General features: G+C 38.8%; 1 protein-coding gene across 1 annotated transcript; it reads left to right on the top strand.

Annotated features, from left to right (window-relative positions):
- The first annotated feature begins 580 nt into the window (after positions 1 to 580).
- Positions 581 to 23,336, top strand: RHAG (Rh associated glycoprotein). Its single transcript, XM_049875370.1, has 10 exons — positions 581 to 766; positions 9,903 to 10,086; positions 10,943 to 11,093; positions 13,522 to 13,669; positions 14,595 to 14,761; positions 16,275 to 16,412; positions 17,189 to 17,310; positions 20,883 to 20,956; positions 21,184 to 21,257; positions 22,763 to 23,336. The coding sequence occupies exons 1-10, from the start codon at positions 610 to 612 to the stop codon at positions 22,778 to 22,780; spliced, it is 1,233 nt and encodes a 410-aa protein (XP_049731327.1). The 5' UTR covers positions 581 to 609; the 3' UTR covers positions 22,781 to 23,336.
- The last annotated feature ends 2,204 nt before the right edge of the window (positions 23,337 to 25,540 follow it).

Genomic DNA, 25,540 nt, shown 5'->3' with positions numbered 1-25,540 from the left:
GACTTTCTGTTTTCCTGGTGAAAGTCCATTTAATTTTCGGTGCACACATTCACTATCACTTTCCCTGCTAGCATTCTTGGCCCAAGGCAAAATGTGTTGTTGCCTTATTTGTGTTCTCTAATATTTTTAAAACCACTCTTAGTTATTTGCCTCTTTTTTGTACAATCATTTGCTTGTAATTCTGTATTCCCAGCTTGCTTCAAATTCCTCAAGGATTCGTTCTATATTTTATTTAGCTTTGTATTTCCTATCACAGTACATATCCTAGCATAGTGTCTGGCACACAATAAGCACTCAAGAAATATCTGCTAAATTAAGTCAAATAAGATTCTAGACATTTTTGTGCAATTGATCAATTCTATCATCTGGCTTCTTCCAATATATATTGTATATTCTTCAAACCAACATTTAGAACAACAATTAGATTGCAAAGCATAATGTCCCTAATGGGTGGGACATTTTAACCAGCACTGCCCATTTTTTTTCTTGCTATGTCACTGAAGTGCCTTGAGCATGCAGCCAATTTCACATACAGGGTAATCCTTCTGTTCTTATCAACCTTCCACAGCCTGAGAAGCCCTCAGTGTGCCTCTGGCCTTTGCCACAAACATGAGGGTCAAATTCCCTCTAATGGCCATTGGCCTGGAGGCTGCCATGATTGTTTTATTTAAATTGTTTGTTCACTATGGAAATGATCAGAACACTATTCAGGTGAACAGCACCTCGAAGCCAAATGTCACGGACAGCTTCCTTGAGTTATATCCTTGTAAGTAAGCAATCTACTTCTTATTATGTTTTGGGGTTCTTTGGGTTCTTAGAAAATCCAGTCTTTAAATACTGTAACCACTTAAGCTCCACATATGACCTCTTTGTAGAATTAGATGATAGTTGTATGTTTCTGCTCTAGTATCTGGCCTTCTTCTCTCTACTGTTATGTGTTCAGATAGAATCTGTTTCTATTGAGATATTAGAACAAGAAACTGAAAATTGAAATAATTGGTCAATGTTTTGTGTTTTCTACCTACTGCTAAAGGATTCTTTCGTTTGTTCGTTTCTTGAATTGATCATTAGTTCTATAAGGTATAACAATGTCATACACGCAAACACACAAAAGCCAAAGGGAACTTTGGAAGATAGAATGGATACAAAATAGAGTGGTGAGAGATGAGCCTGGATTTCCTGTGGGAATTCTAGGGCATCAGAAGGGGCATTTAGAGAGATATGTGAAGTTAACGGAGTTTTAGTTGACAAAGAATACTCTAGGGTTTTCTAATATTCTAAAGGAAACACAATTTTTTCCTTTGATATGAGAAAAAAAAAAAGTGAGCACCTAGACATATATTAAAAGAAGAATCCTTCCCTAGGAATGGTGACTGAGGGAAGGAAGGGATTTAGTTCCAAATTTGGAATGGCAAGCTATACGAGATTTCATATAACAATAATAACTATCATTTCCTGAGTGCCTATCCTGGCACATTCATGACTGCATTAACCAGGGAGGGAGGTAGTAGTATATTCTTATTATATAGGTGTTTTTTGTTTTGTTATTAAATGAGGCTTAAATAATTTAAATTTTTTAATATTAAAAAGCAGCAATATTTATTTTAGCTTTAGAGCATAGGCGTAAGGCTTTGTAAAAACAGTTCGGTATATGTTTTATCATTCCTGCAGCTTTTTGAGGGAGTTAATATCAATATTATCCATATGTTAGCCACAGTTACATTCTAGAGCTGCTAAGTGACTTAGCCAAAATGCACAATCGAGAGTTAAGGGCAGAGTTAACGTCATAACTCAGAGACTCAGACTCCAAGTCTAGTTCTCTTCACTAGATGTCCAAGAGCATCTTCGATTAAATATGTATGCTAATTTCAAAGTTAATGCTCACTTGAATCTATTCAAGTTCAACCCTGCATGATTTTGCACATTTCACTTATTTCATCCATTTGTTTGTTTAATCAACATTTTTGCTAAGTACCAAACATGTGCTACATCAAACTTATTCAAAGATAAAACAAGCACCATGCCTTTATTCTAAGACCTAACTGGTACACATGTAAACAAAGGACCAGCCACCCTATCATTTTTACCTTTAGAACTGCATTCACTTTCTCCTGAAAGAGTCCCTGAGTGACTGGCAGTGTTCGCTCAAAGTCTGCAGTCTTTTTGAATAAATAATAAGCAAGCACACAGAGTAAGCATACAAACACAGAAGCCGAATGAAATGTAATAAGAGAAGCATCCACAGTGTTACTCATCATCGAACTCATAAGACCTCAGTCTCTGTAAGTTGGAATCGATGCCAATGGGTTTTTTTTACTATACTAGTGAAGAAGCCCTGTTGGCGCAGTGGTTAAGAGCTCAGCTGCCAACCAAAAGGTGGGCAGTTGGAATCCACCAGCTTGTAAACCCTATGGGGTAGTTCTATTCTGCCCTGTAGGGTTGCTATGAGTCAAAATCAACTTTGGGTTTTTTTTTTTTTTTTTTTTTTTTCTGTATACTGACGAAAGGGATGATGATGATGATAATTGTATCCTGGAAAGTTCTGGTTCCCAATCTCAAATCCAAATCCTTTCTTAGAAGCAGATTTAGCACAAATTTTAAATCATAATAAAAGCTACTATTAATGAATGCTTTGTTCATTCCAGGCACTGTGCTAACTCAATTTGCATTTATTTTCTCATCCTCAGAGCAACTCTGAATACAGATGTGAAGAAGAAACACCAGTGATGAAACTGGGGTTTAGGGAGCTTAAGGTCAAATGTTTAGTAACTGAAAGAGCTCTGTGGGATTCTCAGTTTATCTGCCTCCAAAATCTGTGCTTTAACCGGTACATTATCTGGGCAGCATAGTTTATCAGGTAGGAATTTAGGCAACACCTGTCTACATGGACCCATAGTCTCCAACAGATTCGTCCAAAAAAAATTTGACCCCCACTAACATCAGTCAACTTTGATAGGACAAGAATATATTGTTTGTGGGAAAATGAGTTTACTCAGTGAAAATAAGATGAGTGATTGTAATTCCTTGTCCTCTGAACAAATTTTAGAGTTTAAAGCAAATGATAAGCCAATCATCCCAAGCCGAGGCACTGTGGACTATGTATATATATATAGTGGAGCCCTGGTGGCGACGTGGTTAAGAGTTACAGCTGGTAACCAAAAGGTCGGCGGTTTGAATCCACCAGGTGCTCCTTGGAAAGCCTATGGGGCAGTTCTACTCTGTCCTATAGGGTCACTATAAGTCAGAATCTATTCAACCAAGACTGATTTGGATTTATATAGTGAAATATATATATAGGTGATACATTCCCTTACAAAACTAACGAAAGAAGTTTTACGTGAGGGTCATCAAATAAGCAAAGAGGCAGGTTTGGCTGTTTTGAAAATGCTAAAAACTGTGACATTCCTTAAGATTGATCCTAAATGTGATAGCCTTCTTAATACGTACCAATACTAAAACATAAAAGATAATTGAGTGTTATACATGCACTAGGATTTTACATACTTAATCTTTATTTATTTGGTATGTACTATGTCCCAGGTGAGGGAGAGAGACATATATGGTAGTCTGCTGCCATAAAGATTTACAGCTTTGGAAACCCTGTGGGGCAGTTCTACCCTGTCCTATAGGGTCGCTATGAGTTGGAATCCACTCGATGGCAAACAGGTTTGGTTTGTTTTTTATATTCCAGGTACTGGGTACATTAAACCAAAACCAAACCCATTGCCGTCAAGTGGATTCCAACTCATAGTGACCTTATGGGTCAGAGTATAACTTCCCCATAGAGTTTCCAAGGAACTCCTGGTGGATTCGAACTGCCAACCTTTTAATTAGCAGACGTAGCTCTTAAACACTACGCCACCAGGTCTGGGTACATTACAAGGTAAATAAAACAAAGGCTTGCCCTAACGGAGCCTTATAGAATGAGATTATTCCTATTTTATAAATAAGGAAACTGAGGCTCAGATTGGTCTGTTATCCAGGAGCATACAACTAATACAGAACTCAAACAAAACATGAATTACTAATTATCATAAAGCTAAAGCAGTGTTCTTTTTTAAATAACTTATTTTTTGTTGTTGAGAATATACACCAAAAAAATACACCAATTCAAGTTTCTGCATGTACATTTCAGTGACTTTGATTACATTCTTCGAGTTGTGCATCCATTTTTACCCTCCTTTTCGGAGTCATTCCTTCACCGCTAACATAAACTCTCTGCCCTCTAAGGTTCCTATCTAATCTTTTAAGTTGCTGTTGTCAATTTGATCCCACATAGATAGCTCTTAAAAGAGCAAAATGCTCAAGGCAGACGTTCTTTACTTGTCAAGCTAAACTATTGTTTGGTTTTAAGAAGATTTCAGGTGATATTTCGGTTTAAGGCTTAAAGATTACCTCAGGGCAATAGTTTCCGGGGTTCTTGATCAGTGCAATGCTTTCCTAAAATGTGAAGGGCACAAACACTTCAGCCAGGAGACCGGAATTGTAAGAACACTGTAGGATTCCAATATCTTGAGTATTTTCATTTTTATATTTTTCGGTACCCCCATTCATTTTCGGAAATCCTGGTGGTGTAGTGGTTAAGAGCTACCACTGCTAACCAAGAGGTCGGATCCACCAGGTGCTCCTTGAAAACCCTATGGGGCTGTTCTACTCTGTCCTATAGGGTCGCTATGAGTTAGAATCAACTTGACGGCAAAGGGTTTATTCACTTTCTGTTAGCAATTTTCAGGAAAATGCTTGAAATAAAAATACTGTGTACTTTTTTTTTTTATGATCTTAGGGGGTAGCAAGGAAGAGGAGAAGGAAGCAGGGAAAAATGGAAACCTGGTTCCCTTCCCCTTCAGTCTTGGTTCAAAACAGTGCAAAATTTGCTCCATTAAGCAGAAAATCTATTTATATCAGGCTAGTGTTTTCTCTTTGGTCTAAAATGTTTAAAGGAAAGTTTTATAGCGCTCTGAATCCTTAAAGGCACAATCCGATTTAGACCAAAAAAAAAAAAAAAAAAATTTTTTTTTTTTTTCCCTCGACAGCAGCACTATTAGCATTTGGAACCAGAATATCCTTTGTTGAGGGGGTGTCCTGCGTATTGTGGACGTTCAGCAGCATCCCTGGACTCCCAGGAGCCCCACCCACCAAGCAAAAATGGCTGCAGACATTGCCAAGTGTTCTCCTAAGGGCAAAACTAACCCTCGTTGGAATTCCCTGATTCTCAAAACCTATTGGATGAACTCCCCAAAGTTCAAACTACTAAAAAAAAAAATCCCTTTTTCCTCTGAAAAATGGTACTTTAACCTTTTAATAGCAGAGCCTTGTACCACAAAACCAAATGTGTGGTCCCTTCCCTGGCCCCCCACCCACAAATTCTTAGCTAGGAATGGAAAGATAATGCATAATCCTTTTTTTTTTTTTCTAATCCTAGTGGTCTATAAATCTTTTATCCATGTCTTTTATACAGAATCAATATTTGTCAACAGCATTCACAGCTTTGTAAGCTCTCCTTAGCAACTGGAATCATAGAGGTATTATCCCCCCTTGTGGTAAAAAGCAATAACTGAAATTAGATCAGAGAAAAAAAATACTGGGGCACGGTTAAAAAATGAAATTTTTCCCACCATATAAAAAAAAAACAAACCCGCTCCCCACTTTCAATTTAGTTGATAATAGGAGAAACAACAGTACTTTAAGAAAAAAACAAAATAATGTTTAGGAAAAGACAGGATGGGATAAAAAGAAAAAACAGTGAAGTCTAGTAAAACTGCATTCTTATTTTTATTCTAGCTTTGTGACTATACACAAATCCCTTAACTTCTTTGGTTCTTAGGGCCTAAGTATAAAAACAAAATAAAATACAATAAACAAAACAAACTATAGAATGAGAAGACATTTTACACTGTTTCTAATCCAAATCTTCCTTTAAAGAGGAGAAAATTTAGTCCCAGGATGCTCTGAAAAATCATTAACCAGTTAGCCAATTACCTGCAAGTCGAAATCGACTCGTGGAGATTCCATGTATGTCAGAGTAAAAGAACTGTACTCCATAGGGTTTTCAGTTACTGAGTTTCAGAAGCGGATCACCAGGCCTTTCTCCCATGGTCCTCTGGGTGGGCTCAAACCTCTAACCTTTTGGTTAACAGCCAAGCACATTTGCACCCCTCATCTAACCAATAACAGCCATCATATTCTCTAAAATTTCCTTCAATTTAGTCTATGATCTAAATCAAGTGTTTACATGTTGAAATTATATGGTGGCAAAATAATTTAAAAAGAAAAATGAAGATATATTGTCACTTGTATTTCAAAACCCAAAGCAGAAATAAATGAGTTAAGGTTCGTGGTTAGTGTTGCTGATCTCCTATCAGCAGGTCAAATAAAACCCCAATTTTGCAGGTCCCTGGGTTGGTATGGGACATCCAGAACACTAGCATAGGTGAGACTTGCTGCCAGTCTGTAACTTCACGAAAATGTAGATGGTGCAGACTTCTCCTCTTCAAGACTTCCCTCAGAGCTGCTATCAGGGCTGATTTTCAGACATCAGCTGTTTCCTTTCTTACCCTCCATACAGCCCCTCTTAGGAGGAGCTTCTGATGAACAGTAACGTGTCCAAAAGACCCAGTGTATAAATGGGGTCAAAAGAATTAACAAGTCTATAATGTGTGCCTGAATCATGAAGAGTTCGGTCTAGTTTTCTTATGTTCTTCATTCTTATATTTGCTAAACTTATACAAATGTTAGACTGGCTTCTAGATCACCAAAGGACATTTCTGACTCAATCTATTACACCCGCCATACCTGTATGTCCCGTTATTTATCATCAGACTAATACCATGAGACAAGACCCCATGCTTCCAAAGGACCCTTTTCAAATAGCCATCCATATTCTCCAAGGGGCCCTTTTCAAATCTTTGGCACCTTTGGCAAGCCAGCTTCTTCATCTGAATGTGATGACTGCCACAGATTAGTTTACTGGATTTAATTACAGTAGCAGCAAAGTTTGAAAAAATGTAAGTTGTATCAGGAAGAAAATCAGTGAAGGTTTGTTGAGGCAGGTGAAGCACATAGGGAAGGCGTTGCAGGTTGGGCTCCTCAGCACTCTCAGGATCAACATTTGGGGGGAGGGGGGAGACTGGTCAGAGGAGGAAGGCATCAGCTAGCTGACCCCACAGGGAGCTCTGAAGCTGAGATGGCCCTTCAGGGTGTCCTTTCCTGAAATGAGGGATCAGTCATTAAATGCGGACTACCGTGGGGAAAGGTTGTGACCTGGAGCAGCACAAGAGCAATTCCCAGAGAAGACTGACAGCTGAGGACTGTCACCCAGCAGCTTCTCTAGCAACAGGGGTAGACGGGAGGAATGAGTCCTTTAATCTGAAGGAGGGATCTGGGCAGTACATCAGAGTGCTTGCTAAAGTAGGCAAGCCTGAGTGGGGTGCCATAATCCCCCACCCTCAAACGCACTGCCACCTAAGGTTGATGGCAGAACAGAGGCAGAGAGGATCTAAGGGATAGTAAAATGTCTCTGCATGCCGGAACTCCGGAACTCTACCTCATTTATTTTTATATCACCACCCGTAAAAAAATCCTGTACCCGTCAAGTCCATTCCAACTCATAGTGACCCTATAGGATGGAGTAGAACTGCCCTCATAGGGTTTCCAAGGCTGTAAATCTTTAAGGAAGCAAACTGCCACATCTTTCTCCCATGGTGCGGCTGATGGGTTCGAACTCTCAGCCTTTCGATTAGCAGCTGAGCACTTAACCACTGCACTTTCAGGGCTCCTTTATATTCCCAAACCATTGCTGTCAAGTTGATTTTGACACATAGAGACCCTATAGGACAGAGTAAAACTGCCCCATACAGTTTCCAAGGAGCAGCTGGTGGATTCGAACTACCAACTTTTTGATTAGCAGCCAAGGTCTTACCTGTTGTGCTACCAGCACTTCCCTTTTATATTCCCACCCAACCTCAAATCAAACCTACTGCCATCAAGTCGATTCTGACTCATAGCAACCCTATAGGACAGAGTAGAACAGTCCCATAGAGTTTCCAAGGAGCACCTGGGGGATTCGAACTGCCGACCTCTTGGTGCAGCCATAGCACTTAACCACTATGGCCACCAGGGATTCCTTTTATTCTCACAGTGCTCAATAAATGGAAAAGTCAATGGAGTCAGGCCTGCATTAAAACCCTGACTCCATCTTTTAGATAAATTAATTGGCCTCTCTAATGTCAGTTTCCTCTGGGGTATTTTTCCAGGCCTGTCCTCCCCACTATCTGTTTCATTGAACCTCTGACCACTATGGTTAATGCTAATTCAACACTTGAGGTTTTATTTTCTCTCTCTGGTTTTGTATCTATTCCCAATCAAGCCTCCATTTGCTTTGTGTATCTATGAGGATGAATCATATGAAATAGCCAATAGCCAAACATTTTCAACTTGAAAAATCAGTAATTTTATATGGTTTAGCTAAATATGTCTTACCAGCTAAGCCATAAGCTTCCTAAGGGAAGAGCCTGTGTTTCCTCTATCTTATATTTGATTATATGTTTTATGTGTATAGTGCTTTACTGCATACAAATCCTTCCACACAGGTGATCTCACTCAGAGTTAACTTGTGAAATAGGATCTTTTTAATCTTGCAGGTGAGAACACTAAAACAGAGAACAAGTGACTTGCCCAAGGTCACACAATTATGTATTGGAACTGGGGCATTTGAACCCAAGCCTTCTGATACCAACTCTAATGTTCTTTCCTCAATAAGAAAACTACCTTCCTTATGTTTGTTTGGTGCTTCATGGTTTACAAAGAGCTAATAAAGACATTATCCCATTTGCCTCGAATAATGATCTGGTTAGGTTTCCAGGACTGGTATTATTTACTATCCACATTTTGCAGATGGAGACCTTAGGTCATTCATCTATTCATTCCTCCATGAAACACTTACTGCCTCTCCTTCAATATGCAGGCCATTATGGAAAATTCTAGGGAGTTAAGAGTAAGTATGATCTAGTCCCTTCAATTAGAAAACTTAAAATCTTGTGCAGGAGATGGACACCTCATCAATTATTAAAAAAAAAAAAAACCTTTACAGTGTGATACACACTAAATAAATGCAAATACAATGTGTCAAATACTAAAGCTGACATATATACAGAAAGTTTGTGTGAAAAACAAGAATATTAATTTTCTCTGGGAGTATTAGGAAAGTCTGCAACAGAAGGTGGTACTTGAACTATGCTTTACAAAGATATTCTTGGATGGAAAGTAATGAAAACTTCTTCATGGAGAAGATCAAAGGCACACTGTATGATAGTGCATAGCGTATCAGGAAAAGGCTCAAATACTAGATAACATTTCCAAGATCTCATGGCTGGTAAGTAGCCAAGCTGACACTAGAGACCAGCCTTTTGCCTCTCAGTTAATGCTCTCCTTTTGCAGTGTTTTATGCAAAGGTAGTAGCATTTACTAAATGGGCTAGAATGTGATGGAATACCTTCTTAAGGGGCTGTGGTGGTTCAGTGGTAGGGTTCTCACCTTCCTTGTGGGAGACCTGAGTTTGATTCCCAGCCAATGCACCTTGGGCACAGCCACCACCCGTCTGTTAGTGGAGGCTTGTGTGTTGCTATGATGCTGAGTAAGTTTCAACTTCCATACTAAGATGGACTGCAAAGAAAAGCCCAGTGACGTACTTTCAAAAAGCAACCAATGAAAACCCATGGATCACAATGGTCTGATCTGCAACCAACTGATCACAGGGTTGGTACAGGACCAGGCAGAATTTCATTCCATTGTGCATGGGGTCACCATGATTCTGGGGCCGACTGGACAGTGGCTAACAACAATAACAAAACACCTTCTTAGTGTTTATCCTCTAACATGGATTTTTTTCCTCTGTTCTTTTCCAGTTTTCCAAGATGTGCATGTTATGATATTCGTTGGGTTTGGCTTCCTCATGACTTTCCTGAAGAAATATAGCTTCAGCAGTGTGGGCTTCAGCTTTTTTATTGCTGCTCTGGGCCTCCAATGGGCTACACTTATACAGGGGCTCCTACATAGCGGTGGACGGAAATTTGACATTAGCATCAAAAAGTGAGCATCCCTTATTTTTCAGCCACCGTACTTTCGGAGCAATTGTGGCCCTGCTTAGTCCCTTGTTATTCAGGCTCTGAACTGGCTGGAAAATTGTTTCTCTTTAGTAACAGAAGATGCTTGGAATCAAGGGGTCCAAATCAATTCCTTGCTCTACTGAGCTAAATCATACATTCATATCCGTGACCTTTCTGGTTCGACTTCAAGGGTACAAGAAATTCCCTTCATAAAATTATTATTTCTTCCTTCTTAGCTACAGGGAGATAAAAATCCCCCATTTGTTTTTTTTCTAAGATTGTATTTTAAATGTAAACACATGTTCTTGTCGTTGTGCAACAGTAAACCATTATTCTGGGAACTAATTCATTTATCAGAGCAATAAAAATAAAGTAAAACCCTAAAATAAAAAGATAAGGACAGGGAAGTAAAAATAAAGGAAATGTTTAGAACAATGAAACTGTATATGGTGAGGGGAAGAGAGGAGGAGTGAGGAAGTTCAGGGGGAATAAGAGTGGACCTCGGCAAAGTACCTGATGGGACGTTGATGGAGCAAAGGGCCTTGCAATCTGGGTAAGATGATGCTATAGTTCAGTATAGAGTCCCCGGGTAGTGCGAACAGTTCAAGCACTTGGCTGCTAATCAGGAGGTTAGAAGTTCAAGTCCACACAGAGGTCAGGAGATTTACTTGTGAAAAGTCAGCTATTGAAAACTCAATGGAGCACAGTTCCATTCTTACATCCTGGGGTCTCCATGAGTCAGAATCAACTCTACATCAACTGGCTAATGGTTCACTGCAGCTTATAATTTGACTTTGGCTATGCACTGTTCTTCATTTTAGTCTTTCTTTTTCCCTCAGCGTGATAAATGCAGACCTCAGCACAGCTACAGTTTTGATTTCTTTTGGAGCTGTCCTGGGAAAAACAAGTCCAATCCAAATGCTGATCATGACGATTTTAGAAATTACCGTCTTTGCTAGCAATGAATATCTTGTTGGTGAGATATTCAAGGTAAGGGTTAGAGGGTTTATACTTCCCTGGGTTTGGGCATCAGTTCAGGCCACGACATATAATAAGTGTCTCTACTCTATGCAAGGATAAACCCTTGTATGACACCAGAACTTAAAATTTGGTGAAAGTGACTCCTCAGCAAATAGTAAGAATTAGCCATCATTTATTAAGTGCCAATTGTTTACCAGGGGTTTTACAAACATTACCTTATTTCATCTTCGCAACAACAGTATAACGTAGGTTTTATTGTTGTTATCATTTATACACAATGAAACTGTTGATCACAAATTTTGCTGAATCTGGATTAAATCTAGATTTTTCTGGCTCTACAACTCTTTTCACTATGCTATGTTGCCTACCAATGATCCTTACCTCTTTATAATTTAACTACTAGGGACGTAGTAGGGCTTTTATTAAAGCCCATGTCAAATTTCTTCTCCTCCATGAAAATCCCACTGATTCCCCCAAGGACAATGAATAGAACACTTCTGTCCATGCTCTAGGATTTTGCTTATACCTCTATCGAACATTTAGTTCAACAGCAAATACTTTTGACAACTTTCTAGATGATCCAGTAATGAACCAAATAGTTTTGGTGTCTATCTTTATAGAGCTTACAGCCTAGTGGAAGAGACAGACATCAAATAAACAATCACACAAAAGCAAATGTAATTATTATTACAAATTGTAACACATGCTATGAAAAATAAGTAGAAGAACTTACAAGAGAGTATAACTGGAAGACCTAATTTCAGTGGTGGATTCAGGAAGGGCCTCTCTGACCTGGACCAAAGCCATTTAGTTTGTCATTACCAATCCAAAACTCTGTACTTGCTGTTACATTAACTTAAAGTGCTTTTCTACCCATTTTTATTTGATAAACTCTGACATATATACAAAGGTATGTATATATCTTTGTATCTCTGACATATATACAAAGGTATGTATATATCTTTGAATCTCTGACATATGTACAAAGGTGTGTCAGAGTTTATCAAATAAAAATGGGTAGAAAACACTTAAAGTTAATGTAACTGCAAGTACAGAGTTTTGGATTGGTAATGACGAACTAAATGGCTTGAGCAAGGAGAGAGGAGTTGACTAGTACAAGATGGAGCCACCAAGTAAGTAGGCCAGATAAACAAAGATCCTGTAGCCTATGTGTGTCAGCTGAATAAAGACTAATTTGGTGGTTCCAGATGAAGAAACAGAGCAGGTTCTTTTGCCTACAAATACGTGAGCATTTAAAGGGAGACACAAATACACAGACTATTTGTAAAGTTCAAGCATGACTAATTCCTACCTCCTACCCTCTTGAAATCACCTCTCATGGTGAAACAAAGCAAGGTTCTCCAAACTGTGAAGGGGCTAATCATGGCTGGGAGGCTAAAGTTTGCTGGAAGGAGTCGCATTTCCTGAAATGGTACTTGGTATCTTTCCAATAGAGTATGGATCTTCAAGGGTAGTATCTCTATCCATTTCTAGTCATAAAATAAAAAAAACAACCAGGAGACTCATTTTACTCCAATTTGAACCAATTTGAAAGCCTCAAATTTGTATCATTTCCCTGTTTTACTAAGAACAAGGTACAAAACAGTCCTGTAGAAGTAGAAAACTGGGCCGAATCCATCCCATGTCTTAAAGAGAGAACTTAAATATCTTTCTTTAAATGAATTCTGGGCATCAACTGGTTTTCTTGACATTATACAGCAAAGAGGAAAAAGAAATGGGAAAAAACTGGCTTTTTGACACTTTAACTCTTTGAATTGCATTTAAGTGAGCTTTAACCAGTCTATGTCAAGTGAATGCAAATCATCTTTATTAAGTATCAAGTACAGTATTAAAGCACAGTACATAATATTTTTGCTTAGAATTTCCCTAATTTGGAGAAGTAACCTAAAATATATTACTTGCCCACCAAGGACCTTAACACTTTACGAACACGGTCTCATCTAAGTCTGATCACAACTATGTTACCTACTACCGTTGCCACTGAGTCAATTCTAACTCACAGAGACCCTCTAGAACATAACAGAACTGCCCCATAGGGTTTCCTAGGAGTGCCTGGTGGATTTGAACTGCCAACCTTTTGGTTAGCAGCCACACCACTAAATCACTACGCCACCAGGGTTTCCACAACTATGTTAGATGTGTAATATTTCCCCATTTCTAAGGAACTTGAGATCGAGAGAAATTTAGTAACTTGTCCAAATTCACATCACAAGGAAGTACCAGAACTAAGATTTTAAGCCAGTTATGTGTACTCCAAAGCCTATTATTTTTCTTTCACTGGCCTCTTTTATCCCCCTCTCTCTTTCTCTGTCTCTCTTAAAGTTTGCAACCAATGAAGCAGTTCTTTCATGGACTGTCCTCCTGCAGTGAGACTCAGTTTCACCTCTATTTACATGAATGTTGTTTTGCTCCCTAGGCCTCTGATATTGGGGCATCAATGACCATCCATGCCTTTGGGGCCTACTTTGGCTTGGCTGTAGCAGGCATCTTATATCATTCTGATCTGACATGGAAACATCACAACAAAGAATCTGAGTACCACTCAGACTTGTTTGCAATGATTGGTGAGTAGAAATGAACTTGCCTGATTCTTGTCTATTTGGTTAGACCCAAAAAAACAAACTAAACCAAACTAAACCCAGTGCCGTCGAGTCGATTCCGACTCATAGCGACCCTATAAGACAGAGTAGAACTGCCCCAGAGGGTTTCCAAGGAGCAACTGGAGGATTCAAACTGCCAACCTTTTGCTTAGCAGCCATAGCACTTAACCACTACGCCACAAGGGTTTCCGGTTAGACCCAAGGGAAGGTTAACTCCATCATAGGTGTGAAGATGTCCCAGGAGAACATCCTCGAAGAGTACTTTTGCTTAAGTTGGCTCTCCGTTCCTCCTTTTCCCTTAGGTGTTGTTGTTAGCTGTCAAGGAGTCAGCCACCAACTCATGGCAACCCCATGTACAATGGGATCAGGCTGTCATGATCCACAGAGCTTCATTGATTGATTTTACAGTGGTAAATTGTCAGGTCTTTCTTCCTAGTCTGTCTTTGCCGAAAGCTATTCAGCATTCTAGCAACACACAAGACTCCACTGACGGGTGGGTGGTAGCTGTGCTTGAGATGCTCTAACTAGGAATTCAACCCAGGTCCCTGGCATGAAGGCAAGAATTCTACCCATGAACCACCACGGACTGCCCCCAACTATTAGATTAAAAAAAAAAAAAAAAAACTGTTTCCATCAAGTCAATTCCAACTCATAGTGATCCCATAGGACAGAGTAAAACTGTCCCATAGAGTTTCCAAGAAGCGCCTGGTAGACTCAAACTGCCAACCTTTTGGTTAGCAGCCATAATACTGAACCACTATGCCACCAGGTTTAACTAGTAGATAATTAAGTCTTAAAAGTAGAGACATCTGCAGAGCCTGAGGCAAACTGCATCCATTGGACTGCCTTTCATATTCAGAGCTAATATCCTTTTTGTGGTTTACTGCAGGGACTCTTTTCCTATGGATCTTTTGGCCCAGCTTTAATTCTGCTCTTGCTGATACTGGACAAAAGCAGTACAGAGCCATGGTAAACACCTACTTCTCTCTGGCTGCCTGTGTGCTCACATCCTATGCCTCCTCCAGTCTTGCTGAGAATAGAGGCAAGCTCAATATGGTAAGTGACGTATTAACTCCTAGGAAAATTTCACTTAGCAATGCTAACATCATCAGAGGAGTCAGTTATGCCTGCATCATTACTGAGACATCAGGATAAATCAGAACACAGCATACCTTGAAGAAATATTTTGAAATTAAAAAAAAAAATTATATATTCATTCATTTATTCGTGAAATTTACACTCTGGCAAATTACAAAGTGTTCTCAAGTAATTAACATTCCATTAGGGAATATAGATATGTAAAAAAAAATTTAAATTTGAGGAATATTTCTTTAATGATAAAGCTAACTGCCTCCAAGTTCTTAGAAAATCTTCCCTAAGAAACAAGAGAAGAGTAGGATGGGAAAAATTGACTCTGTTCTCTCCACTGCAAATATTTCTCCTAAAGGAATAACAACTAAGTGCAATTGAGATCCTGGAGAGGATCCTGGAACAGTAAAAGCATATTAGTGGGAAAATTCCAATCAGGTCTTTACTTAATAGTATTGTACCAATGCGAATTTCCCAGTCCTATGGTTTTTTTTTTTTTACTTTGTGGTTATGTAAGATGTTAACATTGAGGAAAACTGAGTGGGGGATATATGAAAATTTTCTAGTATTTCTGCAACTTTTATGTAAGTCTAAAACTACTTCAAAATAAAAAGTTAAAAAAAAAAATCTCTCCAAAGTTGGTGTTTTGAAGTTCATATCTGGAAGCTAGAGAAATGGCAGTGAAGGTGCAATCATTCTCAGATCGTCACCCTCCTTTTCTAGCCTGGGGGAGAAAAAGAGTATTGTCATTTATTTTTTAAGCTTGGTTAAAGACATGTATTTCAGTTCTCTACAGACTGTCTCAAGGGAGACAAATGAAAAAAATGAAAAAAAAAAATCATATACACACAGCTCAGCGGTTCTCTGTTAAAAGTGCTGAAAAACTTCCTTCTTCAGGCAAAACAGCCAGAATATGATTTTACTAAGGAAATCAGGTGAATGGATATCGGTTCCCCTTTCCTCAGTACAGGAACACCTGAGAAAGAAGCTGTCTTTCTTATGTAAATTGTAGCATTTCAAAGTGTCTACATTCCCTCTTAGAATATTGGACTCTCATTGACTCTACAGGGCATATAGCAGTCATAGGCTCCTTTTTGTTCATGATAACCACAAATGCCTCCCCAGAGCCGCATAAATAGGGGAAACACTGCTAGAATATTTGCTCTATATGCACCCCACCCTCACACAGTAACTTCGTCTTTTGATTTCCTCGTATCCCTTCCACCAGTGGTCTCATTAGACTGATTACTCACCCACTGTCAAAGAATCCTGTAAGAAAGATATCAAAATGTCAACTGTTTGAAAGAAAGACCTTCCATAAATACAAAGAACTCCCTTTAAAAAAAAAAAAAAACAGTAGCTCTTTCAATTGAGACCATGCCTTGAGATCTCTTGGACTCTGGATTCCTCTGATCTGCTCCTTCTGTACCCTGCCCGCCTCCTTCACCTCATCTCATCCATGTTTCTGACCTCAACACAGGTTCACATTCAGAATGCAACCCTTGCTGGAGGAGTAGCTGTGGGTGCTTGTGCAGACATGAACATTAACCCATATGGTTCAATGGTCATTGGTAGCATTGCAGGAATTATCTCCGTGATTGGGTTTAAGTTGCTGACTGTAAGTATTGAAGACCCTCCAAGTCAAACTTTGAATCTCCCCACCACCATCTTCTTACTCCCCACTAGCAGTGTAAAGCTGTGAAATATCCTTTTGTAAGAACCTCCCACTGTTTGGGAGTCATTCACCTTCCTTTCTGAAATACTAGTCACATTTCAGTGGTCCAGTGGTTTCTATTCTTTCCTGAGTTTCTCTGTGCCCAGGAAAAAATCTGATATCAGTTATTTATAAAAGTATGAACTGAATGTTAAGTACTTCTCTAATTTTCTTAAGGAGCAGTTTCACTGAAGTTTGTTGTTTTTTATTGGTTTGTTTCGTATAATTAAGGACTCAGTGCTCATTTAAAGGAGTTTAAGATGTCATTGGAAATCCTGTCGGTGTAGTGGTTAAGAGTTTGGCTGCTAACCAAAAGGTCGGCAGTTCAAATCCACCAGGCGCTCCTTGGAAACTCTAAGTGGCAGTTCTACCCTGTCGTTTAGGGTGACGAGTTAGAATCGACTTGACGGCAGTGAGTATGGTTTTTGGTTTTTTAAGATGTCATCAGTAGGTGAGGAAAAAGTAGTACTTGAAATCATTCACCTTCAAACCCATCTACTAAAGACCACTGGGCAGTTTTGCTACCAGTGTATTTAGATTCTTTGACTTAAGCAGGTTTAAGATAAGGATGGGAGAACTGAGCTGTAGGTAATATTCTTCCTGCACTCCCATTTTACTTTCAATTATGGAGCCCTGTACACCTTTCAAAATAATAACCCCTCTTCTTGTTATAATTTTAGCCATTTTTTGCTACTACACTGAGGATTCAAGACACATGTGGGGTCCATAACCTGCATGGCTTACCTGGCATAGTAGGAGGCCTCGCAAGCATTGTGGCGATAGCCATGGGAGTGTCTGACACGTGAGTGAAACAATGGCTTTCCTGACCTGGAGTTCCAGTGGTGTTTTTCTCACTCTTTGAGACATCCAGTGATGGAAGAGCTTTCTTTTTAGCAGTCCAGGCCACTGTTCATAAGCATTGTCTCTATTGTAGCCAGCCAGATACAACTGAGAGAATGGATGAATTGGAAGAGGTACATTAACTGAACTTATTACCTTACTTTTTAAATTTACAGTGATAATTTCAATTTATTTTCCTTAGAAATTGGTGAATGGAAATTGGTTCCCGTTTCCAAATAGACAGGGCAATTTGACTAGCATAATCAGATTAGAGTCAGCTTGCACTTTTACTTGGTCTTACAAAAATGGAGGAGTGGGCATATCTGAACGAGGTAAATGGTCATTTCTATCCAACCCACAGCAAAGAAGAATGAGATAATGTAATATAATGTGGAAAGCAGTTGGTTCTAGGGAATTGAGAAGACTGGCATATGGTCTCAACTCTGCCACTATTTCAGTGGACTTTGACAAGTAACTCAATTCTCTGTTCACGCAGTTACCTCTTCTGTAAAATGGATGAATGGGACTATTCTCTAAGATCCTTTCTAGTTCTAACAGATCTGGATTCTTCCCAATGGGGGCAAAAGTGTTTAGTTCAATGATCAAAATAAGAAAAGCTATCAGCCAAGCCCAGGAGAATGGAAGTGATCAGTTGTTCCTTTTACTCAATAAGGTATGAACAATTTGACAAGAAGTTCATCCATACGAAGAGCTAGAAAGATCACAAAGTCCAGGTTACACAGGAATCCACTCAATTTTTAAAGCAAATTAAAAGCACGAAGAAAAGGTGAATGTGTGAAAATGTCTCAGGGTGACCACTTGATTAGTTAAATCCAGTTGAGTTCAGTAGTGGAAAATATTAGAAAAACTTAATCATATTTTCTACCAAATAGAAAATTTGCTTCCTCTTCCATGTGTATCATTGGCCCATTTCTTCTTTGTATTTTCTTTGTCTAACCTTTTTGTAAATTTGGAGGACAATCCCACCAAAAATATCCACACTTTCTTTTGGTTCTCTCTAGCACCTAACAGGTTGTTGAGACCAAATGCTATAAGGATTTTAATGTAAACCAAGCACATGAAAGCATTTATCATTAAGCTCAACTCCTAAATGTTATTATGTGCATGGGGAACAACTAGCTCAATTGGCATAGCATAGTTTATAAAGAAAATGTCCTATATTCTACTTTGGTAAGTAGCATCTTGGGTCTTAAAAGCCTGTGAGCGGCCATCTAAGATACTCCACTGGTCTCACCCTTTCGTGAGCAAGGGAGAATGAAGAGAACTAAAGATACAAGGGAAAGATTAGTCCAAAGGACTAATGGACCACAGCTACCATGGCCTCCACCGGACTGAGTCTAGTATAACTAGATGGTGCCCAGCTACCACCACTGACTGCTCTGACAGGGATCACAATTGAGGGCCCCGGATAAAACTAGAGAAAATGTAGAACAAAATTCTAACTCAAAAAAAAAAAAAAGACCAGACTCGCTGGCCTGACAGAGACTGAAGAAACCCCAAGATTATGGCCCCTGAACACCCTTTTAGCTCAGTAATGAAGTTACTTCCGAGGTTCACCCTTCAGCCAAAGATTAGATAGGCCATAAAACAAAATGAGACTAAAGAGGCATACCGGCCCAGCGGCAAGGACTAGAAGGCAGGAGGGGACAGGAAAGCTGGTAATAGGAAACCCAAGTTCGAGAAGGGAGAGTATTGACATATCATGGGGTTGTTAACCAATGTCATAAAACAATATGTATACTAACCATTTAATGAGCAGCTAGTTTGTTCTGTAAACCTTCATCTAAGGTACATTTTTTTTAAACAGATAATAAATATTATCATGTGCATACACGACACAAACATTTTTTTAAGTGAATGGAGGAATTCTTGAGCATCATACCTACACCAGTTTCATAATTGTAATAAAACACATCTGTCAGGCTCTCATAGACTGGGTCTCATTGGTTGGGCAGACTTTGGGTAGTTCCACAGTTGAGATCCCGTTCCTGGGTGTGCAATTTTAGCAACACATTCTCAATCTACTCACGGGAGTCAAGCAAACCTTGGAATGCTCATTCATGTGGATAATACTCACACACGTGTCTGACACCAGATAGAACATCTTGTCCAAGAGTCAAGACTATTTATTGACATAAGTCAATTCAGATTATGGAAATGCAAATCTGATTTCTTGATAAGCATAGAACAATGGGAAGTTAATATTCTTGAAGGATATTTTTGGAAATTTTGTAAATTATGGCAGCTTAACTACAATATTTTTTTTTAACTATAATAATGCTGTAAACAACTTTGTTTAACCCAGTATTTTACAAACCTATTTTATCATGGAACACTTTTTATCAAAAATATCTATTAACACCTTGTAAAGGTCTTGGCAAATACTGGGCTAAGGACACAAATAATCAGTTTACATAAAAAGAAAATCAAATTAATAAATAAAATTAAATATTCAACCTTACTAGTCAAATAAGGAGCCCTAGTGGCACAGTGGTTAAGAACTTGCCTCCTAAATGTTGGCAGTTCAAATCCATCAGCTGCTCCTTGGGAACTCCATGGGGCAGTTCTACTGTCCTATAGGGTCACTGTGAGTAAGAATCCACTCACCAGCAACAGGTTAGTCAAATGAATGGAAAAAAAAATGAAACCCCTCAAATTCAAAAAAGTAATCTGAGTTTAGTGCATTCTCTCCCTTGAATGATGAGGCTGAAATACAAGAAAACTCTCATTTTTCAGCTGTCTGTCTTCCTGGACTCATTCATTCAATTCAACAACTGTTTATTAATTGCCTGCTATGAGTGAGGCATTGTTGTAGCATCAAAGGAGAGTCCCACATTCTAGTTTATTTGTCATTCACAAAACATCCTTATATGTTTCCATTGTTTTTTTTAGTCACATTCTTTCATTCCCAAAATTATGAACTACTTTTTACTAATTTTATTCTAACATAGCTATTTCTAAGATGACATATAAACATTGACTTTAATATCTTCAAGGAGTTTTCCCTGCAATATATGCTGGAATGAATTATGTTTAGAAAGCCATTGTATAGGCATATAAAGAGATTAGCTTTTCTGACCTTATTGATTATAGTAATTGTCTCTATTGAAATGGGGTGTGAAAAGATAGTAGCCTAACGTTGTTTTGAATGTTACTCTGTCCTCAGTGTCTAGAAATGAAGCTGGCACAGAGCTTAATAAATATTTGTTGAATAAATCAGAAAAGGGGTCAGAACCTGAGTGTTAAACTCTTTCTAAGGAAGATCTTCTGATCATTCATAAAAATAAATCAAAAGGTGGTTCTTGATTAAATGCTCCTAAGAATTTTTTTTTAACATTGCCCAAAAGTTTCAAAGAAAATAAAAAATAGGAGAGTGAAGAAAAATTGCACTGAATGTTTACTTTTGTAATGCTGCACTCTGGCTAGAAGATGACAGACGTCCACATCCTTAACAGGTGAGATTAGGTTGCTGATGTCCAGGAAAAACATGATTCTTTTCCTTTGGCTTCCTAGGTCTTCCATGGCCATGCAGGCAGCTGCACTGGGCTCTTCCATCGGAACAGCAGTTGTTGGAGGGCTGATTACAGGTCAGCATTAGAAGTAAACATTTTGCTGTACCCCAGTTATGCTCTCAGCGTAACTGATAATTAATAGACATGTCAAGTGATAAAAATTAAAATGCTCTAAACTTCTTGCGCTAAAGTAACCATGTAAGCTCAAAATGAGTTTATAATAGTATTCAAATTACTATGCAAATATATTTTCTTTTTCAGCATCATAACTTGTCTGTTTTTATCCTTCCCCACCTTCACAGGTTTAATTCTAAGATTACCCATCTGGGAACAGCCATCTGACTGGGACTGCTATGATGACTCTGTTTATTGGGAGGTACTGTACAGTGTTCTCCAGCCCCTGGGTAACGTAGATGGTTAAGTGCTCAGCTACTAACTGAAAGTTTGGCAGTTCAAATCCACCCAAAAGAGCCTAGGAAGAAAGGCCCGGAGATCTACTTCTGAAAATTCAGCCTTTGAAAACCCTATGGAGCACAGTTCTACTCTGACATGCATAGGATCGCCATGAGTCAGAATTGACTCAATGGCAACTGGTTTCAGCAACTAGTACAGCATTTTCTAAACATGGATGACTCCACTAGTGAAAGTTTTGCACGCCTCAAGCCTAGATGTCTGTGTGATGAGCTCCCTATTTATAGAGACTGAGAAATGTGTCCAGCCTGATGAAATCAGAAGTTATGGTATTTTCCAGTGGAGAAACTAGATGAAGAAAAGACAAAATTCAGGTGGTAAATGCTCTTCCACTCTTCTGAAGCAATAGGGAAGCTACTCATAAAAATAATAGGAATCCCATCCTGAGACCAGAAGAACTAGATGGTGCCCGGCTACAACCGATGACTGCCCTGGCAGGGAGCACATCAGAGAACCCCTGAGGGAGCAGGAGATCAGTGGGATGCAGACCCCAAATTCTCACAAAAAGACCAGACTTAATGGTCTGACTGAGACTAGAGGAATCCCGGCAGTCATGGTCCCCAAACCTTCTGTTGGCCCAGGACAGGAACCATTCCCGAAGACAACTCAGCGGTCATGAAAGGGACTGGACAGTGGGTAGGAGAGAGATGCTAATGAAGAGTGAGCTAATGATATCAGGTGGACACTTGAGACTGTGTTGGCATCTCCTGTCTGGAGGGGGGATGGGAGGATAGAGAGAGTTGGAAGCTGGCAAAATTGTCACGAAAGGAGAGACTGGAAGGGTTGACTCATTAGGGGGAGAGCAAGTGGAAGAACGGAGTAAGGTGTATATAAACTTATATGTGACAGTCTGACTTGATTTGTAAACGTTCACTTGAAGCTCAATAAAAGTTAATTAAAAAAATAATAATAATAGGAATCCTGGGCAACAGTGTGAGATTTTATACCATATGTAAAACTAGGAAAAAGCAGAGTATGCAACATTGAAGAACGTGAATGAGTATCCATCAGAGGTTCATATTATCACAGATGTTCCACGAATAGCTAAATATCAGCCTCCTTCTGCCCTCCAGTTTCTCCCTCTTTATTCCGTTGACATTTTCTACCTTTTTTTTTTTTTTTTCTCTGCAAAGCTTAAGAGTAACAGATGCTTAGCATTTTCAGAGAGAACCAGTTTGGAGAATGTAGTCAAGGTGGGTGGGATAAATACTTTAGTTCTCTTATTTTTACCACCTCAGGAAGTTTTTATTCTCAGTTCTTTCTAAGCTTGAATAACACTAAAGAAAAAAAAAAAACAAAACTTTTGTTTCAATGCTGACTTCTAACAGGCCCAGTGAAAGAAACTCTGTAAAGTGCCCTAATCTTATCTTTTTTTTTTTTTTTTAATGTGAATGTGGCAACCACAACCAGCTGCAACCTGAAGACTAAATGCCACTCCTATGCACCCCTTCCTGTTCCACATCTAGAATCAAGGCAGCATTCAAAGAGAATATGAACCAAAATGAATAGACTGTGGATCCCAAGGCCCACATGAAAATGACTTGACTTCTGGTGATATCTCTTGATACACAATGATTGTTCAGTTGAAGTTTGTGACTCAAAATACAGATGGTCAGATGCTTTCTATTCAGGACTCCCAGAATGCCCTTGCCAGTGGGTAGGGGTAATACAGGGTGGACGTTCTTGAGTACATTTTTGCATTCTTCTCCATAGAGGTGGGTTGACTTAGAAATCAGCAGTTCCTAATTATGTCAGTTTCTTAATGTAGACACTAGGTCTTCAGTCCCAAAGATTATAAAACTAAAGCCAGTGAAATCACAATTGATGTAAGAAACCTGATAAGAAAAATGAATGAAATGTTTCTATAAGTCAAGTAGCAATACATTATTTTTGGTAGCTCTGTTTTGATTTTTTAAATGGCCTAATTAGTAATGTTATGTCTTTGCTTGAACATTCTTCTGCTTAATTCCTTTTGTACTTTTAATATTTGTACCAGGATCTCAAATGCTGTCTGATCCAATTCTATTTTGTATAAAATTTCAATTGATTAAATGTTACAGGAAAATAAATTATTAGTTTTCAAATTTCCTTCTTTGGTGGTTGAAATGCCTTTTAGTAACACACACACCCACAATTACTTGCTACATCTACAAAAACGAATCCTGATTTGAAAACAAACAAAAAAATCAGTAGATGAATTAATCTCTGTTAATACCAAATGAAATAAAAATGGGAAAGAGTAATAGATTTGAAGAACAGATCCAGGGGGCTTTCCATTCAAGTAACAGGAAGGCTAGAAGAAGAAAAAGGAACAAATGGAGGAGAGAAAATTAGTAAATAATAAAAGAAAGTCTGAGCAGAAGAAAGGCTCAAATCTTCAGATTAAAAAGCTTCACTAAATTACAGACAGAATTGATTTTAAAAAGATATATACTGTTGTGAAAAAAAGACCACAGACTCAGAATTTATTATTAAAACTTTAGCCTTTGTAAGAACTACATTGCAGGAGGCAGGAGGAGTTTACTTAAGTGCTTTTATAGTTTTATTATTGGTGATTGAGTGGTGCAGAGGGGCAGTTGTGTATGGTGTTATTATTCAAGTTCATGTTCAAGGCTTTGTCCAGCTCAGTCAGTGCTAAAGTAACATTGTTTGTTTATTTTATCTGTTCCAAAAAGCATTTAAGATGGCAGACAACACTATTTATATTAACTGGCTCATTTGATTGAAAAATTCAAGTTCTACTTAGATGATCTACTTCAGGAAGTTTTTATTTATTCTTTGTTCTCATCTAAACCTGAAAGATCAGCAATATTTATTAACTGAAATTCCAGACAGCTTGGGGAAATTTGAGATATTTTCAGGCTTCTCTCCAGCCTTTGTTTCCACCAAAGGTCTTTAAGCTGTTTATTGCACAAGCTAAGAGGGTTCTTCTCATCTAGGAGAAGACATTGCCAACAGCTCTGTTTTGTTGGAAGACACTTATTTTGTGGGTTCTTTTGGTTTTCCTCACCCTAGGTGCTGGGAACCCTTAGGTGGATTGTTAGTTTCTTTTATCCATTCCCTAGTGGTTATGTTTGAGCTGCTGAGTTACCCTGGATGGCAGCCATCTTGAGAATGAAGGGAGACAGAGAAATCTCTGGCAGAATAGATCAGATTTTCCAGATGCCAAAGGATCATTGACCTGGATTGGCACCTGAAGGAAGGTTCTCTGTTCCACTATCTCTTCAGCAGACAGAGCTTGGAACTCCTCAAACATCAGGGGTAAAGATGGCTCAATACCACTATTAAGCTCCCCTGTACACAGGGAGGACCCAGAAGACCAAGTGTCCTCCCAGAAACACTCAAGTGGAAGCCACGTCTTCATCCTCTGGGAATTCACAAATTTCAGCAAATCAGGCAAGGCTCAGAGCCTTCTCCTTATTCCATCATTCTCTGCAAACTACTCCCAGACTCCCCCAACACAAAAAGAGGCAGTTTGATTAGAGGTCAGGAGGGACAGGTTCTTAAAAAATGATACTTTTTCATGTTTTCTTTGTAACCCTCACAACACGTTGAATAGAGTACAGGTTCAAAGGATGCTTGTTAAGTGGATGCATGAGTGAACAAAGCAAGCAACACAGCCTCAAAAAAGTGAAGAAACTTTTTTTTTAATGTATCCAGTTACTTTTTCAAAAATAATTTTTTGTTGATTCAAAAATAATTTATTGAGCATCTGCTATATACCAGGCTCTGGAAATGCAAAGTTAAATGAAACAAAGTCCTTCACCTCAAAAAAAAAAAAAAAAAATTTGCAACCCAACCAGGAACATAGCCAGTGAATCAGTGATAAAATGTGAAGAGTGCTAAAATGGTAGCATGCCCAAGGTGGGATGGACAAGAGAGGTGGAGTAACTAAATCAAATTTAGTTGTTCAATGAAAACTTGCCAGAAAAAAAATTACATAAAGAAAGCACACAGCTAAGCAGGGGCTGAGTTAAGACTCAACTGTAAAAATAATGCCAACACTCTTTTCTCTGTAGACTGCTTTGTCCATGAAAGATTGGAAGTCTTCTCAATAATTTGTTCTTCTTCTTTTTGAATATAGACTCTATCTGTTGGCAAGAGTGGAGGTTTATGCGGTGGGGTGGGGGGAGTGCTTGGAGGGGTTAGGTCAGTTGAGGGGGGATAGAGAGTAGTTGAGGTTAGTTA

Source organism: Elephas maximus, chromosome 1, assembly GCF_024166365.1.
Source record: "Elephas maximus indicus isolate mEleMax1 chromosome 1, mEleMax1 primary haplotype, whole genome shotgun sequence".
Classification (NCBI taxonomy): domain Eukaryota; kingdom Metazoa; phylum Chordata; class Mammalia; order Proboscidea; family Elephantidae; genus Elephas; species Elephas maximus.
This window is presented reverse-complemented; position numbering and strand designations above follow the sequence as displayed.

Coding starts and splice junctions, on each gene's coding strand:
- RHAG (XM_049875370.1), top strand. CDS start 610: ATGAGGGTCAAATTCCCTCTAATGGCCATTGGCCTGGAGGCTGCCATG. Junction 11,094..13,521: donor TTGTTGGTGAGATATTCAAG/GTAAGGGTTAGA, acceptor TTTGCTCCCTAG/GCCTCTGATATTGGGGCATC. Junction 13,670..14,594: donor AGACTTGTTTGCAATGATTG/GTGAGTAGAAAT, acceptor GGTTTACTGCAG/GGACTCTTTTCCTATGGATC.